Raw genomic sequence first — 21,441 nt, 5'->3', positions numbered from 1 at the left:
GCCCGGCCCAGCCCCGCCGCGCCCGGTCTCGAACCCGCGGCCCCGAGATGCTCAGCCCCGGGCCCCGCCGCGCTGCGGGGGGGGGCGGCGGCAGCAGCGGCCCCCCCGGGCCCCCCCGGCCCCCATCGCGGCGGGAGGGTCCGGCGGGGCCGCCCCAGTTCGCGCCGGTTCCGGTTCCGGTTCGGGCCGGTTCGCGCCGGTTCCGCCGGCGGCGGCGGTGGCGGCTCCGTGGCGATGGTGGCGGGAGGGGCCGCGGGGCTGGCCACGCCCCCTCCGAGAGGCCACGCCCCCTCCGTAGCCCCCCCCGGCACCCCTACACCCCTCTATGGACCCCTATAGCTCCCCATGGACATCCCCGACACCCCCCTATGCACCCCTATAGCCCCTCCATACGCTCTCTATAGATCCCCTATCGATTCCCTCTAGTCCCCCATCTACACCCCTGACAGCCCCTCCACATTCCCCTATAGGCCCCCCTGCCCCACCATACAATCTCTATAGGTCCCCTATAGCCCCCTCCCAATCCCCTATAGGCCCCCAAACCTCCACAGCCCTCTAGAGACCTGACTCTGACCCTACTGTAATTGTGTACCCCCCCCGTATCATCACACTCTCCCCAGCCCCCTATACCCCCCCCAGCCCCTATAGCCCCCCTATAGCCCCCCCATGGCCCCCAGCCTCATTCTCACAGGTTCCTCCTTTATTTCATCGTTTGTTCCCGTTTTCCGCCCGTTTCGCGTCGCGCCGGGGCCTGAGGGGGGGAAGGAGGGGGGCACACGGGGATCGGCGGCTGCTTCCGACCGGTTGGGGCCGTTCTGGGACGTTTTCGGGGCGTTTTGGGGCCGTTTCCACTTCTTCTCCTTGGGGGGGTTTGGGGGGGGGGGGCCTAACGCAGCTACACACCAGCGCATGGGGGGGGATTTTGGGGTGCGGGGGTGTTCGGGGGCCGGGGGGGCAGCGGGGTGATGCCAAGGCCGCGCCGTGAGATGCATTCAGAGATGGGGGGGGCGTCGGGGATCCCCCAAACCCCGAGAGCCCTGAAGGGTTATGGGGGTGTTGGGGGCTGGAATATGGGGGAAAAAACCACCCCCCCCCCCAATTTGGTCTAAAGAGATCCCCGGCCGCGGGGGGGCCTTGGGGTTTGGCAACATCCAGCAGGGGTCCCCGTCCCCCCCCGTGAGGCGCTTTTGGGGTGTTCTGCCCCCCCCAGACCCCCCATTGCACAGGGGTGGCACTGCGGGATCCCCCCCTTTGGCAGTGGATGGGGGTGGGGGGGCCCTTAATGGGGTTTGAGGAGGGGGTTGGGGTCCCCTTTGGCTTTGGGGGGGTCCCTTTGCAAGGGGGGGCTCTGGGGGGTCACCAGAGCTGCGGGGGGGGGGGTCCCCAATGCCATGAAGGGGCTCCCATGATGCTGTGGGGTCCCAGCACCATGGGAACTCCCCCAGTGTCATGGGGGGGCTCCCGCAGTGCAGAGGGTGGGGACCCCAATGCTATGGGTGCTCTCCCAATGCCATTAGGGGGTCCCCAATGCTATGGGTGCTCTCCCAATGCCATTAGGGGGTCCCCAATGCTATGGGTGCTCTCCCAGTGTCATTAGGGGGTCCCCATATAGCCAGGGGGGCTCCCATAGAGTCGAGGGGGGTCCCCAATGCTATGGGTGCTCTCCCAATGTCATTAGGGGGTCCCCAACGCTATGGGTGCTCTCCCAATGCCATTAGGGGGTCCCCAATGCTATGGGTGCTCTCCCAACGTCATTAGGGGGTCCCCATATAGCCAGGGGGGCTCCCATAGAGTCGAGGGGGGTCCCCAACGCTATGGGTGCTCTCCCAATGCCATTAGGGGGTCCCCAATGCTATGGGTGCTCTCCCAACGTCATTAGGGGGTCCCCATATAGCCAGGGGGGCTCCCATAGAGTCGAGGGGGGTCCCCAACGCTATGGGTGCTCTCCCAATGTCATTAGGGGGTCCCCATATAGCCAGGGGGGCTCCCACAGAGTCGAGGGGGGTCCCCAATGCTGTGGGTGCTCTCCCAACGTCATTAGGGGGTCCCCATATAGCCAGGGGGGCTCCCACAGAGTCGAGGGGGGTCCCCAATGCAGTGGGTGCGCCCCAACGCCACGGGGGGGTCCCCATCCCCGGGGGTCCCCCCTAGTCGAGGGGTGCGGTGGCGCCGGGGCTGGCGGGCCCGGAGCCGCGGGTGCCGCTGTACTGCCCGATGAAGGAGCCGTCCTCGTTGAACTGCACGTCCGCGCTGCCGCCGTAGCCCGCCAGGCTGTCATCACTGCCCAGCGCCGCGCCCGCAGCACCCAGCGACCGCCCCGAGCTGCGCGACGCCTTCTCCTCGCCGTCACTGCCCGTGGCACCCAGTGACACCCATTGATACCCAGTGACACCCAGTGACACCCACTGTGTACCAGTGGTACCCATTGACACCGATACTCATTGATACCCAGTGACACCCACTGATACCCAGTGACACCCATTGATACCCGTTGACACTCATTGATACCCAGTGACACCCAGTGATACCCAGTGATACCCATTGACACCCAGTGACACCCATTGATACCCAGTGACACCCATTGATACCCAGTGACACCCCATTGTCACCCATTGACACCCAGTGATATCTACTGACACCCATTGATACCAGCTGATACCTAGTGACACCCAGTAACACCCATTGATACCCACTGATACCCAGTGACATCCATTGATACCCATTGACACCCACTGATACCTCAGTGATACCCAGCAATACCCTACCGACACCCATGGATACCCATTGACACCCACTGACAGACACCCATTGATACCTTATCAATACCCAGTGACACCCCATTGATATCCATTGAGACCCATCAACACCCACTGGTACCCACTGACACTCATTGACAGCCACTGATATCCATTGATACCCCATTGGCACCCACTGATACCCATTAACACCTTCACTGACACCCCATCCCCCACCATGCTGTGGGCTCAGGGTGGGATGGGGGGCACCGGGCCATGCAGGTGGCTGCTGCGGGGGGGTGCACACACATCAAGACCCCCCCCCTCGCAAAAGGGCCCCTGACAGCACCCCCCTGGGGTACAGTGCCCCCCCCCCCCCCCATTCCCACCCCCCCTTACCTCTCCAAGGACCTGCATGAGCCCCAGTGGCAGCGGGGAGAGACAGAGCAGACGGGGGCAAAAGCATTGGGTGGGGGCAATTAATTAATGAGGGAGTGAGCAATTAGGGGGGGCAATTAGTGAGGGGAAGGGGAAGCAGCAGGTGCCCAGAAGCTCCACCCTCCGTGATAAACCCAGCCCCCCCCACTCCCCCCCATTAAATACCCCCCCAGTAGCCCCCCACCCACCTGTACTCCCCAAAGGTCTCATCCTTCATGGGCCGGGCCTCCGAGTCCGCCTGCGTGTCCTCCTTGTCCTTCACTGGGGGGGCACAGCACAGTTGGGGGGGGCAGCACCCCCCAGAGTCATTGTCCCCCAATGCTGTGGGAACCCTCCCCAGCCGCCCTGCAGCTGTGGGGACCCCAAACACCCCTGAGGAGCAGCCACTCCCCCCACAAAGACACCCTCATCTCTTGGGGACCCCCCCCTCTCCTGAAGACCCCTCCATCACCTGAGTCCTCCCCATCACTTGGTGCCCCCCATAACCTCAAGGACCGCACAATTGCCTCAAGGGCTGTACCCGGGTGCTGAGGGCCCGGGGGGGGCCCGGGGGGGTCGGGGGGGGTCCGGGGGACCCCGGGGGGGCTCTGGGCTCACCCGAATACTTGCCCCCCTTGCTGCGCTTGATGAAGCAGAGGATGAGGAGCAGAAGCAGCAGCAGCACCAAGGCGCTCACGAAGCCGATGAACCAGCCCTCGGTGGCGAAGCCGCTCGCTGGACGGGGCAGCACTGGGGGGTGAGAAAGGGGTTTGGGGACCCCCCGCGAGTAGTTTGGGGGATGCTCCAGGGGAAAAGGTGGGTTTGGGGGGGGAAAGGGGGTTTTGGGGGGGAAAAGGCAGGTTTAGGGCAGGAAAATGCCATTTCAAGGCAGGAACCGGTGGTTTTGGGGCAGGAACCAGCGGTTTTGGGGTCCCCCTCCCTCCCGCAGCACTTTGGGGGTGCGGGGGGGGTCACTCACGGGTGCCGTTGGTCTGCACCTCGCTCTCCCAGAAGGGGATGTGGTGCCCCGAGTGGTTGCGTCCCACGAACTGCACCCGGTAGGAGGTGCCCGGGCTCAGGTCCCGCAGCCGGAACAGCCCCAGCGAGGAGTTGACGGAGCCGGAGTCGTGCCAGGACCCCTCCGCTGGGGAGGGCGGGCTCAGTGAGACACCCCCCCCCATAACGTACCCATGGGCACCCCCACATTGCCCACATCCCACCTCTTTCCCCATCACCCAGTGGACCTCCCCCATTCCTCTCCTTCCTTGCAGGCAGTCCCCCCAAGCGCCACAGGGGCCACCCCAAACCCCATTTCCCCCCCCCCATCCCAGTGGGGTTCTCTTACTGGTTTTGCTCATGTACTGGACCTTGAACTCGATGTCAGCCTGGGGGTGGGCGAGGGTCCAGTGCAGCACCGTGAAGTCCTCACCCACCTCTCCCACCACCACACTCCCCAGCACCGGCAGCACTGCAGAGGGGGGTGTTCAAATGGGGGGGGGGGGGCCCAGGAACGGAGCCCCCCCCATATCACCCCTGCCTTGGCATTTTGGGCTCTCCACAGGATGGTCATGGGGGGAGATGGAGTTCCTTGGGGTCCATTGAGGGGGACTGGCGCCTGACGGAGTCCATTGGAGTTTATTGGGAGGGTCATGGGGGGAGTTGGGGGGGAGATCTCAAGGTGGCATTTCCAGGCCCCTCCATGGTGGCTTTGGGGTCCCCCCGCAGGGGTCTCATGGAGCCCGTCGTGGTTTCAAGGCAGTTTCGAGCTCCCCCCCCCGCGGTACCGGACCTCCCCCCCGCGGTACCGGGGCACGCACCGGGCTCGGGCCGGAGGCTGCCGAGGCGCAGCACGGGGGCGCCGGGCCCGACCCGGCTCAGGGCGCGCAGGGCCAGGCGGTAGCGAGCGTGGGGCTGAAGCCGCCCCAGGGTCGTGTTGAGGGTCCCGGCAGGGAACGAGAGCTCGTCCGGTGGCTCCTCCTCAGAATGGTTCTCTACGGGGGGGGGCGGAGTCAGCGCACACGGGAGCCGGGATCCGCCCCCGGGACCCCCAGTGCTCCCAGATCCCCATCCCAGTGGTCCCGGTCTTCCAGATCCCCATCCCATTGCACCCAGAGCCCAGCCCAGCGCCCCTAGAGCCCAATCCCAGCGGGAGCTCCCAATGCCCCCAGCGCTCCCCGCAGCGCCCCCAGCGCACCGGGCCGGTACTGCAGCAGGAACCCCGTCAAGACGCCGTTCGGGTGGCGCGGCCGCTTCCACTCCAGGGCGAGGGTGGTCTCGTTCATCCGCTCCACGTGCAGCTCCTCGGGGGGACCCGGCACTGGGGGGCGGCAGAGTCAGGGACCCCCCCCGGGGCGGGGAGAGTGGGAGAGCCCTGGGACAGCGGGGGGCCCAGATGGGGAGAGGGGGCTCTGGGGTATTTCGGGGTCCCCAGGCAGGGTTGGTGGTTCCCAGGATGGAGTTAAGGGTCCCCTGGACTATATGGGGATCCCCAGGCAGGGTTGGGGGTCTCCAGAATGGACATAGGGGTCCCAAAGGAGGATTTGGGGGTCCCTGGGCAAGACTGGGGGTCCTGGGGATGCACTTGGGGGCTCTCAGGGGCACTCTGGGGGACTCCACGGGTCCCATAGGGCAGCTCCGGGCACAGGGGGGCTCTCACCGTCCTCGGGGGTGTCGAAGTGGATCTCGTCGCTGGGGGGGCCATCGCCGCGGCCGTTGAACACCAGGACCCGCAGCCGGTACCGGCTCCAGGGCCGCAGCCCCCCCAGCACCACCCCGCGGGCCTCACCCGGCACCGCCAGCACCCGCGGCGGGGGGGAGGCGGCTCCGGGGGGCGCGGGGGGGGCCTGGCGCCGAGCGCGCTCCCCCACCCAGCCCTCGTGCCAGTACAGCACCTATGGGGGACACGCAGACATCAGGTAACAGGGACCCCCCAAAAGCACCCCCCAGCACCCACAAACTGAGCCCCAGCACCCCCTCACCCGGAAGCCGCGGAGGTGGCCGCGCAGGTCGCGGGGGGGCCCCGTCAGGCTCCAGCGCACCCGCACGCTGGTGCTGTTCAGGATCTCGACCCCCACGTTTTCGGGGTACACCAACGGCACTGGGGGGGGGAGGGAGCAGTCAGAAGCACATCCATGGGGGGGGGACACACCATGAGGAACCCCCATAGGGGCTATCCCCAGAGGGGGGTCCCAGAATGCACCCCCAGATTTGGGGTGTCCCCCCCTTGGGCTCTTCCATCACCCCCAGATTTGGGGTGTCCCCACGGGGGGTGTTGGGGGCCCCCACTCACGGTCCTCCCCCGAGTAGCCGATGGTAACGGGGGGCTCGGGGCCCTTCCCGGCCTCGTTGAGCGCCTGCACCCGGATCTCGTAGGGGCTGAACGTGGGGGTGCCCACGACCACCACGGGGGGGCCCGGCACCGTCTCCTCGTGCCACCGGCCCCGCTCCGGCTCCAGGGGGCGCCACTGCACCCGGTACCGCACCTCGGCCGCGTTCCAGTCCCCCGGCGCCAGCGGCTGCGGGCAGGGCCTCAGCGCCCCCCCCCGCACCCCAAATATCCCCAACCCCCCCCTCGTCCCCAATACCCCCCGCACCCCAGATACCCCCCAACCCCCCCGGACCCCAAACACCCCCCCGCCCCCCCAAACCTGCCCCAAGCCAATGTGAACCCCCCAAACCTGTCCCAGATCCCCCCTCAACCTGCCCCAAGACCATGGTAACCCTCCAAATCCCACTAGCCCCCCCAAACCTGCCCCAAACCAATGGGAGCCCCCCCAAATCTGCCCCAGACCCCCCCAAACCTGCCCCAGACCCCCCAAAACCCCACTGGGACCCCCAAACCCTGGATCCCCGGTACCTGCCAAGTGATGATCATGTTGCTGGTCTCATTCCCTTCACCTTTCACGCCCCCGGGGTTGCGCTCAGGGGCTGGGGGGGGGTGGGGGGGAGGCTCAGAGACCCTCCCAAAAAACTCTTCCCCCCCCCCCCCCCAACCGCTTTGGGTGGTCAATACCCACTGGGAGGGGGTAATACAGAGGTATAGGGAAGGGTCTGGGGTCCCTTTGAGGGGGGCTCATGCTCCCCAGGAACGTTGGGGGAGGGAAAGAGGTTTGGGGATCACTCACCCATGGGAGGCAGCTGGGGTGCAGAGGGGGATGCAGACAAGGGGTTTGGGGTGCTGGGGGGGGTGTTTGGGGCTCGGGGGGGTCACTCACCTGCCGGGGGGGTGGTGATGGGCGCACTGGGGGCACTGGGCTCCCCCCGCCCGTAGGCATTGGCCGCCAGCACACGGAAGCGGTACCGGCCATAGGGGGAGAGCGTGAGCGGGGCCCAAGGCTGCCCCCCCGGCACCGTCACCCGCTCCACGAAGCGCCCGGCGCCGAACAGCTCCTCCTCCTCCTCCACCACGAACTCTGGGGGGGGCACAGGGGGTTCAGGGGGCTCCTGAGCCCCCACAGCACCCCCAAACCCACCATGACCACCCCGGACCACCCCCCCCCAGGAACCCCCTCTTACTCTCCACGGGGCTGTTGTTGTCATCCCCCGGGATCCAACTCAGCCGGATCCTGCGCTCGTCAACCTCCAGCACCTGCAGGTCCCGCACGGGGCCTGGCCGGCCTATAGGGAACTGGGGTTACTGGGGAGGACTGAGGCAGAATCACACCAGGACCATGGGCAGAACTGAGGGGTTCCAAGGGCAGAACAGGGGGGGTACCATGGGCAGAACCAGCGGGTACCATGGGTAGGACCAGGGTTGTACCATGGGCACAACAGGGGAGGTTTTGGGGGTTTTGCTGGTTCACGGAGTTTTGGGTGTCCCCCATAATCCCCCCCCTCCCAGTGCAGGCGCTTCTCACCCACAACCCGGAGCTGTGCCTCAGCCTCGACCGCATCCAGCTGGGTCCAGGCGCGGCACCGGAACGTGCCCTGGTCCATGTAATCCACCGTGGTCACTGTCAGCGTGTCCCCGCTCAGCACGTACCTGCGGGGCTATCCCCATCAGCCACCATTGGAGACCCCCCCGAAAGCCCCCAACCCCCCCCGTGTCCTCACTTATCGCTATCGGCTGTGTCCTGGAGGCGCTTCCCATCCCGGTACCACGCAAGCCCCCGTGGTGACAGCCCCGGGTCAAAGGTGGCGCCGCAGCGAAACGTCACTGTCTGCCCCTTCTTTGCCGTCACACTCTGGGGGGGGACCTCGATGCGTGTCGCCACTGACACGGGAGGGAAAGGGTTAACAGGGAAGGGGCAGGAAGGGTTTGGGGTGTCTATGAGGCTCTTGGGGATCCCAGAAGAGACCTGGTTGGTGCTGGGGGGCCCTGGAAAGGATTTGGGGGGCCCTAAAGTGCCTGGGGGGGTTCCTAGGAAGGACATAGGAGCCTCAGGAGGTCTCAGGGGGTCCGAGCAGCCCCTGGTGGAACTCAGGAAGGATTTGGGGGTCCCCGGGGGGTGCAGGTACCTCTAACATCGAGGTGGGCACTGACACTGTCGTTGCTGTGGGCATTGTGGGCCCTGCAGATGAAGGTACCGGCATCCCCCCGCACCACCGGGCCCAGGCGCAGGGTCCCATTGGTGAACACGAAGGCCCGGTCATCCTGCAGTGCCGGCTCCAGCCCTGGTGTCAGCCTTGGGTGGGAGGGAAAGCATTGAGGGGGGCTTTAGAGGGTCTGGAGGGGGTTTGGGGGGGTCGGGGGGGATCTCACCACTCCACGGTGGGTGCAGGGGCCCCGAAGGTTCGGCAGTGCAGGAACACCGTCCGGTTCTCCACCACCGCGTACGGGGTCTCATCCGCTGTCAGGATCTTCACCGGCAGCTCTGGGGGGAAGGCAAGGATGGGAATGCAGAGGGGGGACACCCCCGGACCCCCAAATCCCCCCCCCCAACCTCCCACAGCATCAAGGCAGTCCCATCCATCACCATAGCAACAGGTACCCCATAAGAGGGGTCCATCACTGCAGGGTTGCCATAGGAGCAGTGATTGATGAGGCAGGTTGCCATAGTAACTGTCTCCAGGCTGTGTTGCCATGGTGATGGCCAGGTGAGGGACCTGTTGCTATGGGAATGGTTGGAGGGAACAACAGTTACCATGGGGCTGGCTGCTAAGCGGTTACCAGCGAAGGGTGTCATGGGGGGTGGTTGCTAGGGGGGACACGGTTGCCATGGAAATGGTTGCTGGGGTGGGGATATGGTTGTCAGGGCGGAGAGAGGATTTGGTTGCTGGGGGACCCCCGTCTGTGGCTGGGGAACACCATCACACAGGGATGTGGTTGCCAAGGCAACGCCATCACCGCAGGGACCATTGCCAGGGAGAATGCGGTGAAGGGGGATGCCGTTGCCATGGCGACAGCTGCCAGGGCCAGCCTCTTGCTGCAGGGATGGGGGTACCCGGGGGAACCCCCTGGCTGGAGGAGGGCTGGGGAGGGTTCCGGCGACCGGGACACCCCCATGTCACCACACACACCCCCAAAACACCCCTCACGCACCCACAACGTAGACAAAGGCGTTGGCCAAGAGGCGGCCGTGGCTGTTGTGGGCCTCGCACTGGGCCACCATCGTGTCATTGGGGTCCAGCCGAGACAGCACCAGTGCCCCGTCCCGCACTGTACGGTGAGCGGAGCCTGGCACCTCTGCAATGGCCCAGTGAGGAACCCCGCAGTGTCCCGGGACCCCCACACAGCCCCAGGGACCCCCCAACACCCCTGGGACACCCTTCCCCATATCCCGCTACCTCCCAGGGACCCCACCACCGCCGGGGATCCCCGCACAACCTCCCCCTCTACCCAGCTACCCACCCCCGGGGACCTCCCCATATTCCTTGAGGAACACCTCACTGCCTCCCTGGGGACCCCTACCCCACCCCCTGCACATTTATCCCTTCCAGAGAGCCCCAGAAGGACCCCGATCCCCCCCGTCCCCTTACCGTCGATGGGGACGCCGTTGATGCGCCAGGACAGGAGGGGCCGGGGCTTGCCCTGCACAGCGCAGTCCAAGCGCGCCGCCTCCCCCGGCCCGAACACGCCGCTCTGCGGCCGCCGCACCCAGTACGGGGCCGCTGCGGGGGTGAGAGGGGACGTCAGGGACCCACACACACCCCGCAGTGCCTCCCAGTGCCCCCAGTTCCCATGCTGGTGTCCCCCATTACCCCCAGCACACCCCGCAGTGACTCCCACCAGCTCCCAGTGTCTCTGCTTGCTTCCCAGTGCCCCCCAGCGCCCCCCGTACCCTCCACGGTGACGAGGTGGCTGCGCCGCGCCTGGCCCTGGCTGTTCTCGGCCACGCACTCGTACTCGCCGTCGTCCGCCTCCTCCACGTCCCGCAGCCGCAGGGTCTTGTTGAAGTTCTCCAGCGAGACCCGGCTCAGCGGGAGGGGCCCGTTCAGCCGCTGCCACCGCACCGACGGCGTGGGGCTGGGGGTCCCCGTGTCAGAGACGGGACAGGGACCCCCTCAGCATCCCCCCCAGGGCCCCCCGGCACCCCCAAACCCCCCCAGACTCACAGCCCCTCGGCAATGCACTCCAGCACCAGCGTCCCCCCCCGCAGGGCGATGTGGGACGGCTGCGGGTCCCGCGGCACCACGAGCCGGGGACGGCGGGACTGCACCATGTTACCTGAGGGGGGGGGGAAAGGGGGGTTAGTGGGGGGGAGAGGCAGTCCCAGAGATCCCTCCCCAGGGCCTTAGTGCTCTCCCATACTCCTAAGGACTCCCCCCATGCTGCAGGCATCCTCCATTCACTTAGAACCCCCCACCATGAGCCCCAAGACTCGTCCCAAGGGTCCCCTATTCACCAAGAGACCCTCCTGAGTCCCTCCCATACTCACAAGGACCCCCCCTGCAGTGGGCTTTTCGGGGGACCCCAAACCAGGGGTGTTGGGGATTGATCCCAAAGTGTGTGTGGGGAAACACGGGGCAGTTGCGTGGATGCTGCAGTGGGGTTTCGGAAGGGAGGATTAAGGTGAAGAAGAGACTTGGAGAGGGGGTAAAGGGTCTTTGGGGGTCTCTGGGGGCACCCCACGTACTGGGGGCGACGCGGAGGTCGAGGGGCTCCTTCTGGATGATGGTGCGGGGGCCCAGGTAGTGCGCGTGGCAGATGTAGTCGGGGTGACTGTCCCGCACCAGCGCGTTGGCGAAGTACAGGAACCCGTCCTGGCCCATGCTGACCCGCGCGTCCTGCGCGATGTGCACGATGCCTGCGGGGATGGGGGGGGTCAGACAGGCCCTGACACTGGGGGAGAACCGGGACAGGGGGGTGTGGGGTGCAGCAGAGCATTGAGAGGGAAATGGAGTGTGATGAGGGGGTAAAGGGACATCAGGACCCAAGGAGTGATGTGGGGTGCCATGGGGTGGCAGGAGGGTTAAGGAGTGCAGGGGGGTCCCAGGGGGTTGTGTGGGTGCAATGGTGTATAGTGGGGGTGCCAAGGGGTTATGAGGGTACGGAGTGATCAGAGGGTCTGATGGGGATGAGGGAGGGGGTAATGGGATGCAGGGGGGTCCCACGGGGTTCAGTGGGTTCAATGGGGTGCATAGGGGCAGTATACGGGTGCAGTGGGGTGAGGGGATAAGGGGTGAGGGATGAGCCGCCCCCCTCCCGCCTTGCCCCATTGCTCACGGCTGTTGAGCCAGTAGATCTTGGGGGGCACAGCGCTCTTGGGGGGGTCACAGGGCAGCACAACGGGGTCGCCCTCCTCCACCTCCACCGGCAGCACCTTCTCCTTGGGCCACTGTGGCGTGTCTGGGGATCACAATGGCTTGGGGGTGGGCCCAAACCAGGCAGGGACCCCCCAAAACCAGCCAGAGACCCCATGTGCCCCCACAAACCAGGGACCCCTGGTGAGGGCTCATTGGAGGTAATGGGGGTGAGGGGGCTTTATGCTGACCCAGTGGGATCTGGGGGATCCCAGGGGGATTTTGGGGACCCTCCGGGGCTCTGAGAAGGTTTAGGGGACCCTCACAGGGCTCTGGGGCACCCTGGATGGATTTAGAGGACTCCAGAGCCAATTACGGCGGATTCATGGGGGGTTTAGGGGACCTCAGGGCAGGGTTTGGGTCACTGGGTGCAGGTTTAGATGCTGGGGGGCACTAGGATCAGCTCGGATGGGTGCTGGGGGCAGTGGGATCAGCTCGGATGGGTGCTGGGGGCACTGGGATCAGCTCAGGTGGGTGCTGGGGGCACTGGGATCAGCTCAGGTGGGTGCCCGGGGCCCTGCTCTCACTCTCGGCGATGACGCGGCTCTCGGTGGACAGCGCCGTGCCCAGCGCGTTGCTGGCGGCGCAGCGGTACCGGCCCTGCAAGCGCCCGGCTAGGCTGGCGTTGATGAGCAGCGTCCCGGAACCCGGTGCCAGCGACACCCCGGGGTGCTCCTCGGGCACGAAGGGCTCGTCCTCCCGCGTCCAGCGGTACCTGCGGGCCCGGCTCCGTTACCGGGGAGCGCGGGGGGCACCGGTGGGGCGATGGGGAGGGATGGGGGGGGGAAATCACACTCACTGGACCGGGGGGTTGCCGGTGGCCGCGCACTTGAGCACCACATCATCACTGGGGAACACAACGAGCTGCTCCGGGGGCTGCTCCGTCAGCTCGGGGGGCTGCAGGACTGCGGGGGGGGGGGATGTCAGTGGGGTGGGGACACCCCATGGGGTCCCCCGCCCAGCAAAGCCAAGGACCCCATGGGGACCTCAGGGAGCCTCCCCCGAGCCCCCCTCCCAGCGACTCCAGACCCGCCCCCCCCCCCGACACTCACAGTCGTGCTGCCCATCTGCAGCATCCGGGGGGGCAGAGGGGGGGGAAGAAACACAGCAGTGAGCGGGGGGGGGGGACACCCCCCCCCTCCAGGCGTGCAAGGCCCTTGTGAGTCCTCGTGAGCAGCCGAGACGGGGTGGGGGGCAAAGAGCGTGCGCAGGAAGGGTCCTCGTGCAAAGGCGCGGGCAGCCCTCGTGCAGGGGGGGGGGTCTTCGTGCAGGGGGGGCTCTCGTGCTCAAGAAGGGGGCGAGTGTGCGAGGAGGGGTCCTCATGCAAAGGCGCGGGGTTCACTCGTGCGAGGGGTCCTCATGCCAAGGGGCGAGCGTGCAAGGAGGGGTCCTCGTGCAAGGAGGGGGGGTCCTCGTGCCAGCCCCCCCCGCCCCACTCACACTCCTGGGGGATGGTGATGGCGGCACCGGGCCCCCCCAGCACCGGCAGCAGGAGCAGGACGAGGCTGAAGCCCCGGGGCAGCGCCATGGCCGGGGCGGGCGGCAGCCTAGGGGGGGGACAGCACAGAACACACCGGTGGGGGGGGGGGGTGTTTGTGTATGGGGGGGGGCCAACATCAGGAGCCCACCCCCCCCATCTCCATTGTGTAGCGGCCACCGCCTCCCCTCCCCCTTCCCCCCCCGGATGCGCCCGTTGCCATGACAACGGCTGATGAGGAACCTGTCACCTTGGCTCGGGACCCGCACGACCCCCCCCCGCGACCCCCCCTCTTTGGTGCGCCCCCCCCCCCCCCGCCTCAGCACCGCGGACAGCGCCGCCCCGCCCGGCTCTTCCCAGCACACACACACCCCCCCCCCCCGGGCGGAAACGGGGGCGGGCCCGGCGGGAACAAGGCGCCGTTGTTGACCCCGAATTCCTTTGGGGGGGGGGGGGGGGCGGTGACCCCCCCCCTTCCTCTCCCCCCCCCGGGGCAGCCCCTCCCCCCCGCGGCCCCGGGAGCTGCAGGTGGGGGGAGGGGCGGCGGCACCTGTAGGGAAATCACTGGAGTCGGGGAACCGGATACCCCCAAACCCCCCCCGGAATCCGGACACCGCCCCGGGGGGGGGGACGACGGGACAGGGGCGGTTCCATCGAGTGTGTGTCCCCCCCCCCGCCGACCCCACCCATCTGTTGGACGCGGGCCGGGACCCCATAGAGCCCCTCCCAGCCCCACAGAGACCCCATAGAGCGCACCCACCCAGCCCCATAGGGATGGCACAGAGACCCTATAGAGTGCACCCAGCCCCACAGACACCCCACAGCACCCACCCAGCCCCATAGGGATGGCACAGGGACCCCATAGAGCGCACCCACCCAGCCCCATAGGGATGGCACAGAGACCCCATAGAGCGCACCCACCCAGCCCCAGAGGGATGGCACAGAGACCCTATAGAGTGCACCCAGCCCCACAGACACCCCACAGCACCCACCCAGCCCCATAGGGATGGCACAGAGACCCCATAGAGCGCACCCACCCAGCCCCAGAGGGATGGCACAGAGACCCTATAGAGTGCACCCAGCCCCACAGACACCCCACAGCACCCACCCACCGCTATGGGGATGGCACAGAGACCCTACAGAGAGCACCCAGCCCCATGGAGACGGCACAGAGAGCTTATAGACGTCCCACAGCCCCATTGGGACTCCATAGGGATCCCACAGAGCCCCCAGTTCAGCCCCATAGGGACCCCATGGCCCCATGCACAACCCGTTGCCTCAGCCCAGCCGTGTAAACACCCTATAGACCCATCTGTACCCAACCCAGCCCCACAGATACCCTATAGAGCTACCTGTATCCCAACCCTGCGCCATAGACACCTGATAGAGCCACCTGTACCCAAGCCCAGGCCCATAAACACCCTATAGATCCACCTTTATTTCCATCTGGCCCTATAGAATTCCTACAGAACTGCTTTTGCCTCAGTTCTGACCCCACAGATGCTCTATAGGACCATATTTGTTTCAACCCCAGCCACATGAAGACACTATAGATCACATTCACCTCAGCCCAGCCCCATAGCTACCCAACAGACCCACACTTACCTCAGCCCAGCTCCACACAGACCCTATAGATCCCCCCTTCCTCAGCACAGCCCCATAAACACTCAATAGAACCACATTCATCTCAGCCCAACCTCATACAGACCTTCGAGATCCACCCTTCCCTCAGCCCCGGCTCCATATACACCCAATAGACCCACATTTACCTCAGCCCAGCCCTATGGAGCACCAACAGACCCACATTTACCTCAGCCCAGCCCTATGGAGCACCAACAGACCCACATTTACCTCAGCCCAGCCCCATGGAGCACCAACAGACCCACATTTACCTCAGCCCAGCCCTATGGAGCACCAACAGACCCACATTTACCTCAGCCCAGCCCTATGGAGCACCAACAGATCCGCCCTTACCTGAGCCCCGGCCCCTCGGCTCTTCCCGCAGCAGCGCCCCCCGCCCCGCCAGCCCCCGGTCGCTGTTCCCGTTGTCGCCGCTCCCCCCCCCGGTACCTGCTCGCTCCGCTCCCAGCTCGGGGCTGCGGCTGCCGCGGGGCTGACATAATCCGCCCGCAGGCCCCGCCCCTCCGCCTGGCCCCGCCCCCTGCCCCGCCTGGCCCCGCCCCCATGGCCTCACCCTGAGCCAGCCCCGTGGTGGGTGGGGCGCACCCTTCGGTGCCCCACGTGAAGGGAGGGCCCCCCCCCCCCCCCCCCCCCATTCCCGGCAGTGACACGCAGAGAATGATGGGAACCCCCCCCGAGGACATCGGGGTGCAATGGGGAGACCCCCCCATATGCACCCCCCCCGTGAGGTCAGACACTGTCACTGATGACATCACCCCTGTCTGGAGCCGTGTGTGATGTCATCAGACAGCAGGCGCCGGTGGGGGGGCACAGACCCCATCACAGACACAGGGAGGAGGTGGTGGAGGGAGACCTTTATTGGGGTACAGCAGCGGGCACCCCCCTGCCATGGGGGACCCCCGAGGCAGGACCCATGGGGCTGTGAGAACGGAACCGGGGACCAGGTCAGTGCAGCACAGGCTCGGTTCCGGCGCTGGGCACGCACCTCGCGCCCCACAGGCGCTCTTGTGAGCGCAGCCAAAGCTCCTTGCAGCCAAGCCAACCTCCGCCGCAGTCACGGGCTCTGGGGAAGCCGGATCCCACCTCCCGATGGCCGCTGCAGTCTTCATCCCGCGCCTGTCCAGGGGGGTCTTTAAGAGCAAACTGATCAGGGCCAGCACTGATTCAGCCTTCACCCCGCGCACGGGTCTAAACCACAACTTGTCGTGAGGCTGCCTCGATCGAGCACGGCCGCCCTGTGTCCTATGCCCGGCTGCAGGAGTTCCTCATTCCTGGCTGTTCCACAGCTCCAGGAGCTCGCGTGCTCCTCCTCTGCCTTTGCGACTGTGCTTAAAGATCCGAAGCACAACCGGAGGGGAAGCGGCTCCGGCTGAAGAGAACCCTTTGCGTTGCTCAGCACAGGCGGAAACCTCAAGACCCCCCCCTTTTGGGGCGGTAACAGCAACATCGCGCCCTCCACTATAGGGGCTCTGTGATGCTGAGGACACCCCCACATCGGGGGGTTCCCCCCACTGTATTCAGACCCAGCCCCACCCCAATGTTCCTCACTGTTCAGCCCCATCCCCATATTGAAGAGGTGCCCCATTGCGGGGGGTCAATGTCAGGGACACCCCATTCTCACCAGGATGTGTGGGACCCCCGGGGGGGGGCACTGAGGGAGGGGCTATGCCTGGATGCTGCTCTTGGTGCTGAAGGCCAGGTAATAAACCAGGAGGCCGATGGTGGCCGCCACCACCTCGGTTGACACCCAGGGACCGTTCCATGCGCCCTATAGAAACGTGTGTGGGGTGTCACTGCTGCCCCCCCCAACCCCCCCCAGCACCATATTAAACCCCATCCTCAAAATCCACCCCAAAATCCCACCCTGGGCCACCCCAAAACACCCCTCATCCCTTTAAGATCCTGGGGACCCCCTCATCAACACCCACAGGTCACCCAAGCACCTTCCAACGCACCCAAATCACCCCAGTTTCATCCCAAACACCCATGGACTCCCCCATATCCACAAGGACACCCCACCAGCCCCACAGGACCCCCCCAACTCACCCTATGGTCCACATTGACAGTGAAGAGGGGCCGGACCCGGGACACGTCCTCGTTGTTGCGCTGAGCCTAAACATGGGGGGGAAGGGGCTTAAGAGCCGGGCTGGGGGCACCCATCACCCCCCAGCTCCAATGGGGGGGGCCACAAGAGGGGTCCCCACCTTCCGCAGGGCGCTGTAGGACTCCTCATCGAAGAACTTCACCTCGTAGGTGCCCGATTGGGCGCTGCGGTGCTCCAGGCTCCACGACACCTATGGGGGGGTGCGGTGAGCGCTGACCCCATAGACCGCCCCCCATAACCCCCTATGGGGACCTCGGGTTCACCTGGTAGCGCCCCACATCCTGCCCGCGGGTGACGGGGAACTGCTTCCCGTTGACATCGGCGTAGAGAGCCACGTTCTGCGGGGGGGAGGGAACGGGACCGGAGTGAGGCGGGGGCAAACCGGGAGCCCCTCCATAGACACACACGGGGGGGGGCCTCACCTGGGCGCCGTTCTTGCAGGCCAAGGAGATCTCCACCACGAAGACGCTCTCGGAGGAGATGACGGCGTCCGAGGTGGTGTAGTACGAGGGCACGATGGTGGGCTCCGGGCACGGCTCCGCTGCGGCGGGGGAGAACGGGCAGCCGGTGAGAACCGGTACCAGGACCGCCGACACCCCCCCTGCAACCCCTCCATAGGTTCCCAGTGCACCGGGACCACCCTGAGCCCCTCACAGGCCCCGGGACCCCCGGACCTGCCGCCGTACCCGCGGCACCGAGCGCCAGCAGCAACAGCACCGCCACCACCGCCATGCCTACCGCCCACCCTTCACGGTCGAGCCGAGGACCAATCAGCGCCGCCCTCCGCCGCAGCCCTCCCAATCAGCGGCAGGGAGGCGGGCCGCCGCGAGCCCTGCGGCCAATGGGGAGCGAGCTTTGCGGTTTGCGGGTGCCTACACCGCGAGCGACGTGGCCCGAGTGCCGCGGCGGGGCGGGGCCGAGGATTGAGCATGCGCGATGGCGCAGCCTACCGGATAAAATGGCAGCTGCGACTTATGTGGCGCGGGGAAAGGCCCCGCCCCGGCGCATGCGCAGAGGGGCAACTTTGCGCGTTCCCGTGGCAACAGCTGCCTGCTTCGGGCCCGGCCTCTCCTGGACTTTTCGGTCGGTTTTCACCCCGAAACGGGCTCGAGGCGCAGCCGCGGAACCGGCTCCAAGCCCCGGTGCCACCAGCACAAAATGGCGGCTGCGACTTGTGTGGCGCTGCCGGCGGCATGAGGGAGGGAGCGGGCGGGAAGTCTCGCGAGATTTCGCGGCGCCACCATCCCTGTGTCTTGGCGGTGCCGAGGTCTCGCGAGAGCGGCAGGGCAGCATCAGCGATGGCGGCGGCGCTGCGGGCATCGCGGCGGCTCCGGGTCCCGGCCCCGCGGTGGCCGCTCCCGGTGAGCGCGGGGGGAGGCGCGGGGGGCGGCACGGCGGGACGGGCCCGGCCCCGCGGCGCGGCCCTGGCCGGGGGGGGGGGGGGGGATGCTGCGCTCTGATTGGCCGGTTTGCGGATGGAGATGTGTGGGCGGAATGCGGGGATCTGATTGGACGCAACCGCTGGGATTGGCGGGAGTAACTGTCAAGCGGATCGGGCTCTGATTGGCTGCTGCGGTGGAGCTCTCTGGGCTCCTGAATGCTGATTGGCTGTGCGCTCAGTGAACGGGCGGGTAGGGGCACCGTCTTCCCCAGTGATTGGTTGATGTTTCTGTGGGAGGTTGGGCCTTGTGCCTGACCCGGGGGGGTCCTGGATCCCTTGGGGGGGTCCTGGATCCCTTGGGGGGGGTCCTGGATCCCTTGGGGGGGTCCTGGGTCTCTGGGGGGGGCGCAGGCTCCCGGTTGTGACCTCCCTGTCCCCCCTCAGGCTTGGATTTCCCATGATGCTGAGCGGCGCCACCTCCCACCTGTAAGTGCCTTGTCTGCGGGGGGCCCTGTCCCCACCCCGGTGCTCCAGGGCCCTCTAACACTTGGGGGGGTCATAGAGACCATGGGGTGCCCCCTTGTGCTGGGATGGGAGGCACCCTCCAACCCCTCCCTATTCCCTCCTGGGGATGGGGTGGGTTTAGGGGCCCCCCTTTGGCTCTGTGGGGCACAGCAAGGAGCTGTGAGCCCGTTTTGGGTGGGGGGGTGTGTGTCACTGAGGGGGCTCCGAGCGGCTCCTGCTGAGGTGCTCGGGGCCCGGGGGGGGGTGCACGTTGTTCTTGCTGTGTGTGTGTTCCGGGGGGGCTCCGTTCCCCCCTCATCCCTTCCCCGTGTGCCGGCACCGTGACTTAACTGCCCCCGTTCCTCCCGCACGCCACGGCCGCCTGCCCCGCAGCAGCCCAGCATCGTGAGTATGGCCAGAACGGGGCGGGAGGGACCCCAAAAGCACGGGGGGGTTGCACGCATGCATGGGTCTGCATGTGGAGGGGTTCTGCAGGCAGGGGACTGGGGGGAGAGGGGGGGTAAAGAAGAGGGGGTCCTGGGGACTGGGACACCCGGGTCCTCACCCCCCGGTGTCCCCGCAGCCGCCCCCTGCCAAGTACGGCGGCCGCCACACGGTGACGCTGATCCCGGGCGATGGCATCGGCCCGGAACTGATGCTTCACGTCAAGGAGGTCTTCAGGTGGGTGCCCCCCCCCTTTCCCGTCCCCCTCCATGGAGGAGATGGGTGTCATGGCCACCGCTGCCCCCAGGCACGCCTGTGTGCCTGTGGACTTCGAGGAGGTGCGTGTGGGCGCAGAGGCGCCCGAGGCCGACGTTCACACCGCCATCATGGCCATCCGCCGCAACGGCGTCGCCATCAAGGGTGAGTGTGGGGCTGGGGAGCCCCCCCAGCACCTCTGGGGACCTCCTGACCCCCGGCTCCATCCCCTCCCCAGGGAACATTGAGACCAACCACAACCTCCCGCCCAGCCACAAGTCCCGGAACAACCTCATCCGGTGAGAGCTGAGGGATGCAGGGGGCTGTCAGTACGGCCGGGGAGGGGGGGACACCATGGAGCCTGACCTGGGTGTTGTGGTGGGGCAGGACCAGCCTGGACCTTTACGCCAACGTGATCCACTGCCAGAGCCTGCCCGGGGTGGAGACGCGGCACCGGGACGTCGACATCCTCATCGTGCGGGAGAACACCGAGGGCGAGTACAGCAGCCTGGAGCACGAGGTGACTCCATCCCCGTGGGGACACTGCCATGGCCACACTCCCCTTGCTCTGACCATGCCCATCTCTAGCCAAGCCCCCCTCACCCCCCCTTCGGCTCAGGCTCCCCCCCAAAGCCCTGCCCCCTGTCCTGATGCCCCCCCTCCACCACAGAGCGTGGCCGGGGTGGTGGAGAGCCTCAAGATCATCACGGCCGGGCGGTCGCGTCGCATCGCTCACTACGCCTTCGGCCTGGCCCGCGCTGCCAAGCGCCGCTCTGTCACCGCCGTGCACAAGGCCAACATCATGTACGTGTGGGGGGCTGGGAGGGGGGGGAGGTTTGGGGGGGGGGGGCCCTGGAGCCCATTGAATCCATCCCATCCACAGGAAGCTGGGGGACGGGCTCTTCCTGCAGTGCTGCAAGGAGGTAGCAGCGGAATACCCGGAGATCAGCTTCCAGAGCATGATCGTGGACAACACCACCATGCAGGTAGGGCTCTGCACCCAGTGCCCCCTGTGCTGCCCCCAGTGTGCCCCCAGTGCTGACTGCTCTGCCCCCCGCAGCTGGTGTCGCGCCCGCAGCAGTTCGACGTGATGGTGATGCCCAACCTCTATGGGAACATCGTCAACAACGTCTGCGCGGGGCTGGTGGGAGGCCCTGGCCTCGTCCCTGGTGCCAACTATGGCCACGACTACGCTGTCTTCGAGACTGTGGGTCATGGGGGGCACGGGGTGGGGGGCCTGGTGGGAGATGAATGGGGGGGGGCCTGTGGGGGTCTCCCTCTCAACCCCCATTATCGCATTGCCTGCAGGCGACGCGGAACACGGGGAAGAGCATCGCCAACCGCAACATCGCCAACCCCACGGCGGCGCTGCTCGCTGCCTGCATGATGCTGGACCACCTCAGGTGGGCGGGGCTTCGACTGCGGGGGGGGGGGGGGGGGGGGGGGGTGGCTACGGGAGGGGTGTGTCTTTGAGGGGCGTGGCCTCACTCTGCCCCCCTTCAGGCTGCACAGCTACGCCACCGCCATCCGCCAGGCCGTGCTCGCCTCATTGGACGATCCACGGGTAAGCCCCACCCTCCCCCAGCAATCCCCGCCCTCCCATTGGTGCGGCACCACCACCGAGCCCCGCCCATCGCCTGGCTCCGCCCCCAGACGCACACTCCCGACATCGGGGGACAGGGCACAACCTCGGGCGCTGTGCAGAGCATCATCTCCCACCTCTCCCGCGCCTGATTGGCTGAGCAGGACCACGCCCCCACCACGAGACCACGCCCCCAATAAACCCCCCTGGAGCTGCCTC

General features: G+C 66.8%; 3 protein-coding genes across 3 annotated transcripts; 1 reads left to right on the top strand and 2 right to left on the bottom strand.

Moving 5' to 3' along the window:
• Positions 1-2,094: 2,094 nt before the first annotated feature.
• Positions 2,095-15,431, bottom strand: L1CAM (L1 cell adhesion molecule; the record flags this gene model as incomplete). The annotated part of the gene is made up of 28 exons (XM_080635890.1): positions 2,095-2,349; positions 3,362-3,434; positions 3,771-3,902; positions 4,132-4,296; positions 4,498-4,620; positions 4,970-5,143; positions 5,347-5,469; positions 5,809-6,043; positions 6,131-6,249; positions 6,442-6,667; positions 7,009-7,079; positions 7,367-7,564; positions 7,668-7,769; positions 8,009-8,133; positions 8,205-8,364; positions 8,610-8,776; positions 8,854-8,965; positions 9,634-9,777; positions 10,071-10,202; positions 10,373-10,557; positions 10,647-10,758; positions 11,168-11,338; positions 11,758-11,880; positions 12,362-12,549; positions 12,634-12,739; positions 12,887-12,901; positions 13,275-13,381; positions 15,382-15,431. 28 exons carry the CDS (start codon positions 15,429-15,431, stop codon positions 2,148-2,150), a joined length of 3,840 nt encoding a protein of 1,279 aa, XP_080492016.1. The 3' UTR covers positions 2,095-2,147.
• Positions 15,432-15,799: 368 nt separating this feature from the next.
• SSR4 (signal sequence receptor subunit 4) lies at positions 15,800-17,825 on the bottom strand. Its single transcript, XM_080635963.1, has 6 exons — positions 17,743-17,825; positions 17,479-17,597; positions 17,320-17,394; positions 17,157-17,246; positions 16,999-17,064; positions 15,800-16,068 (listed from the first exon to the last, which is right to left on the bottom strand). The coding sequence occupies exons 1-6, from the start codon at positions 17,786-17,788 to the stop codon at positions 15,898-15,900; spliced, it is 567 nt and encodes a 188-aa protein (XP_080492089.1). The 5' UTR covers positions 17,789-17,825; the 3' UTR covers positions 15,800-15,897.
• Positions 17,826-18,055: 230 nt separating this feature from the next.
• On the top strand, positions 18,056-21,435 carry IDH3G (isocitrate dehydrogenase (NAD(+)) 3 non-catalytic subunit gamma). Its single transcript, XM_080635925.1, has 12 exons — positions 18,056-18,417; positions 18,882-18,923; positions 19,525-19,622; positions 19,693-19,805; positions 19,879-19,939; positions 20,028-20,160; positions 20,311-20,444; positions 20,524-20,626; positions 20,701-20,847; positions 20,949-21,043; positions 21,144-21,204; positions 21,294-21,435. Exons 1-12 carry the CDS (start codon positions 18,250-18,252, stop codon positions 21,372-21,374), a joined length of 1,236 nt encoding a protein of 411 aa, XP_080492051.1. The 5' UTR covers positions 18,056-18,249; the 3' UTR covers positions 21,375-21,435.
• Positions 21,436-21,441: the final 6 nt, after the last annotated feature.

The sequence above is a fragment of the Psittacula echo genome, assembly GCF_963264785.1.
Source record: "Psittacula echo genome assembly, chromosome: 28".
Classification (NCBI taxonomy): domain Eukaryota; kingdom Metazoa; phylum Chordata; class Aves; order Psittaciformes; family Psittacidae; genus Psittacula; species Psittacula echo.
Note: the sequence above shows the minus strand (reverse complement) of the source record. Positions and strands in the feature narration are given on the sequence as shown.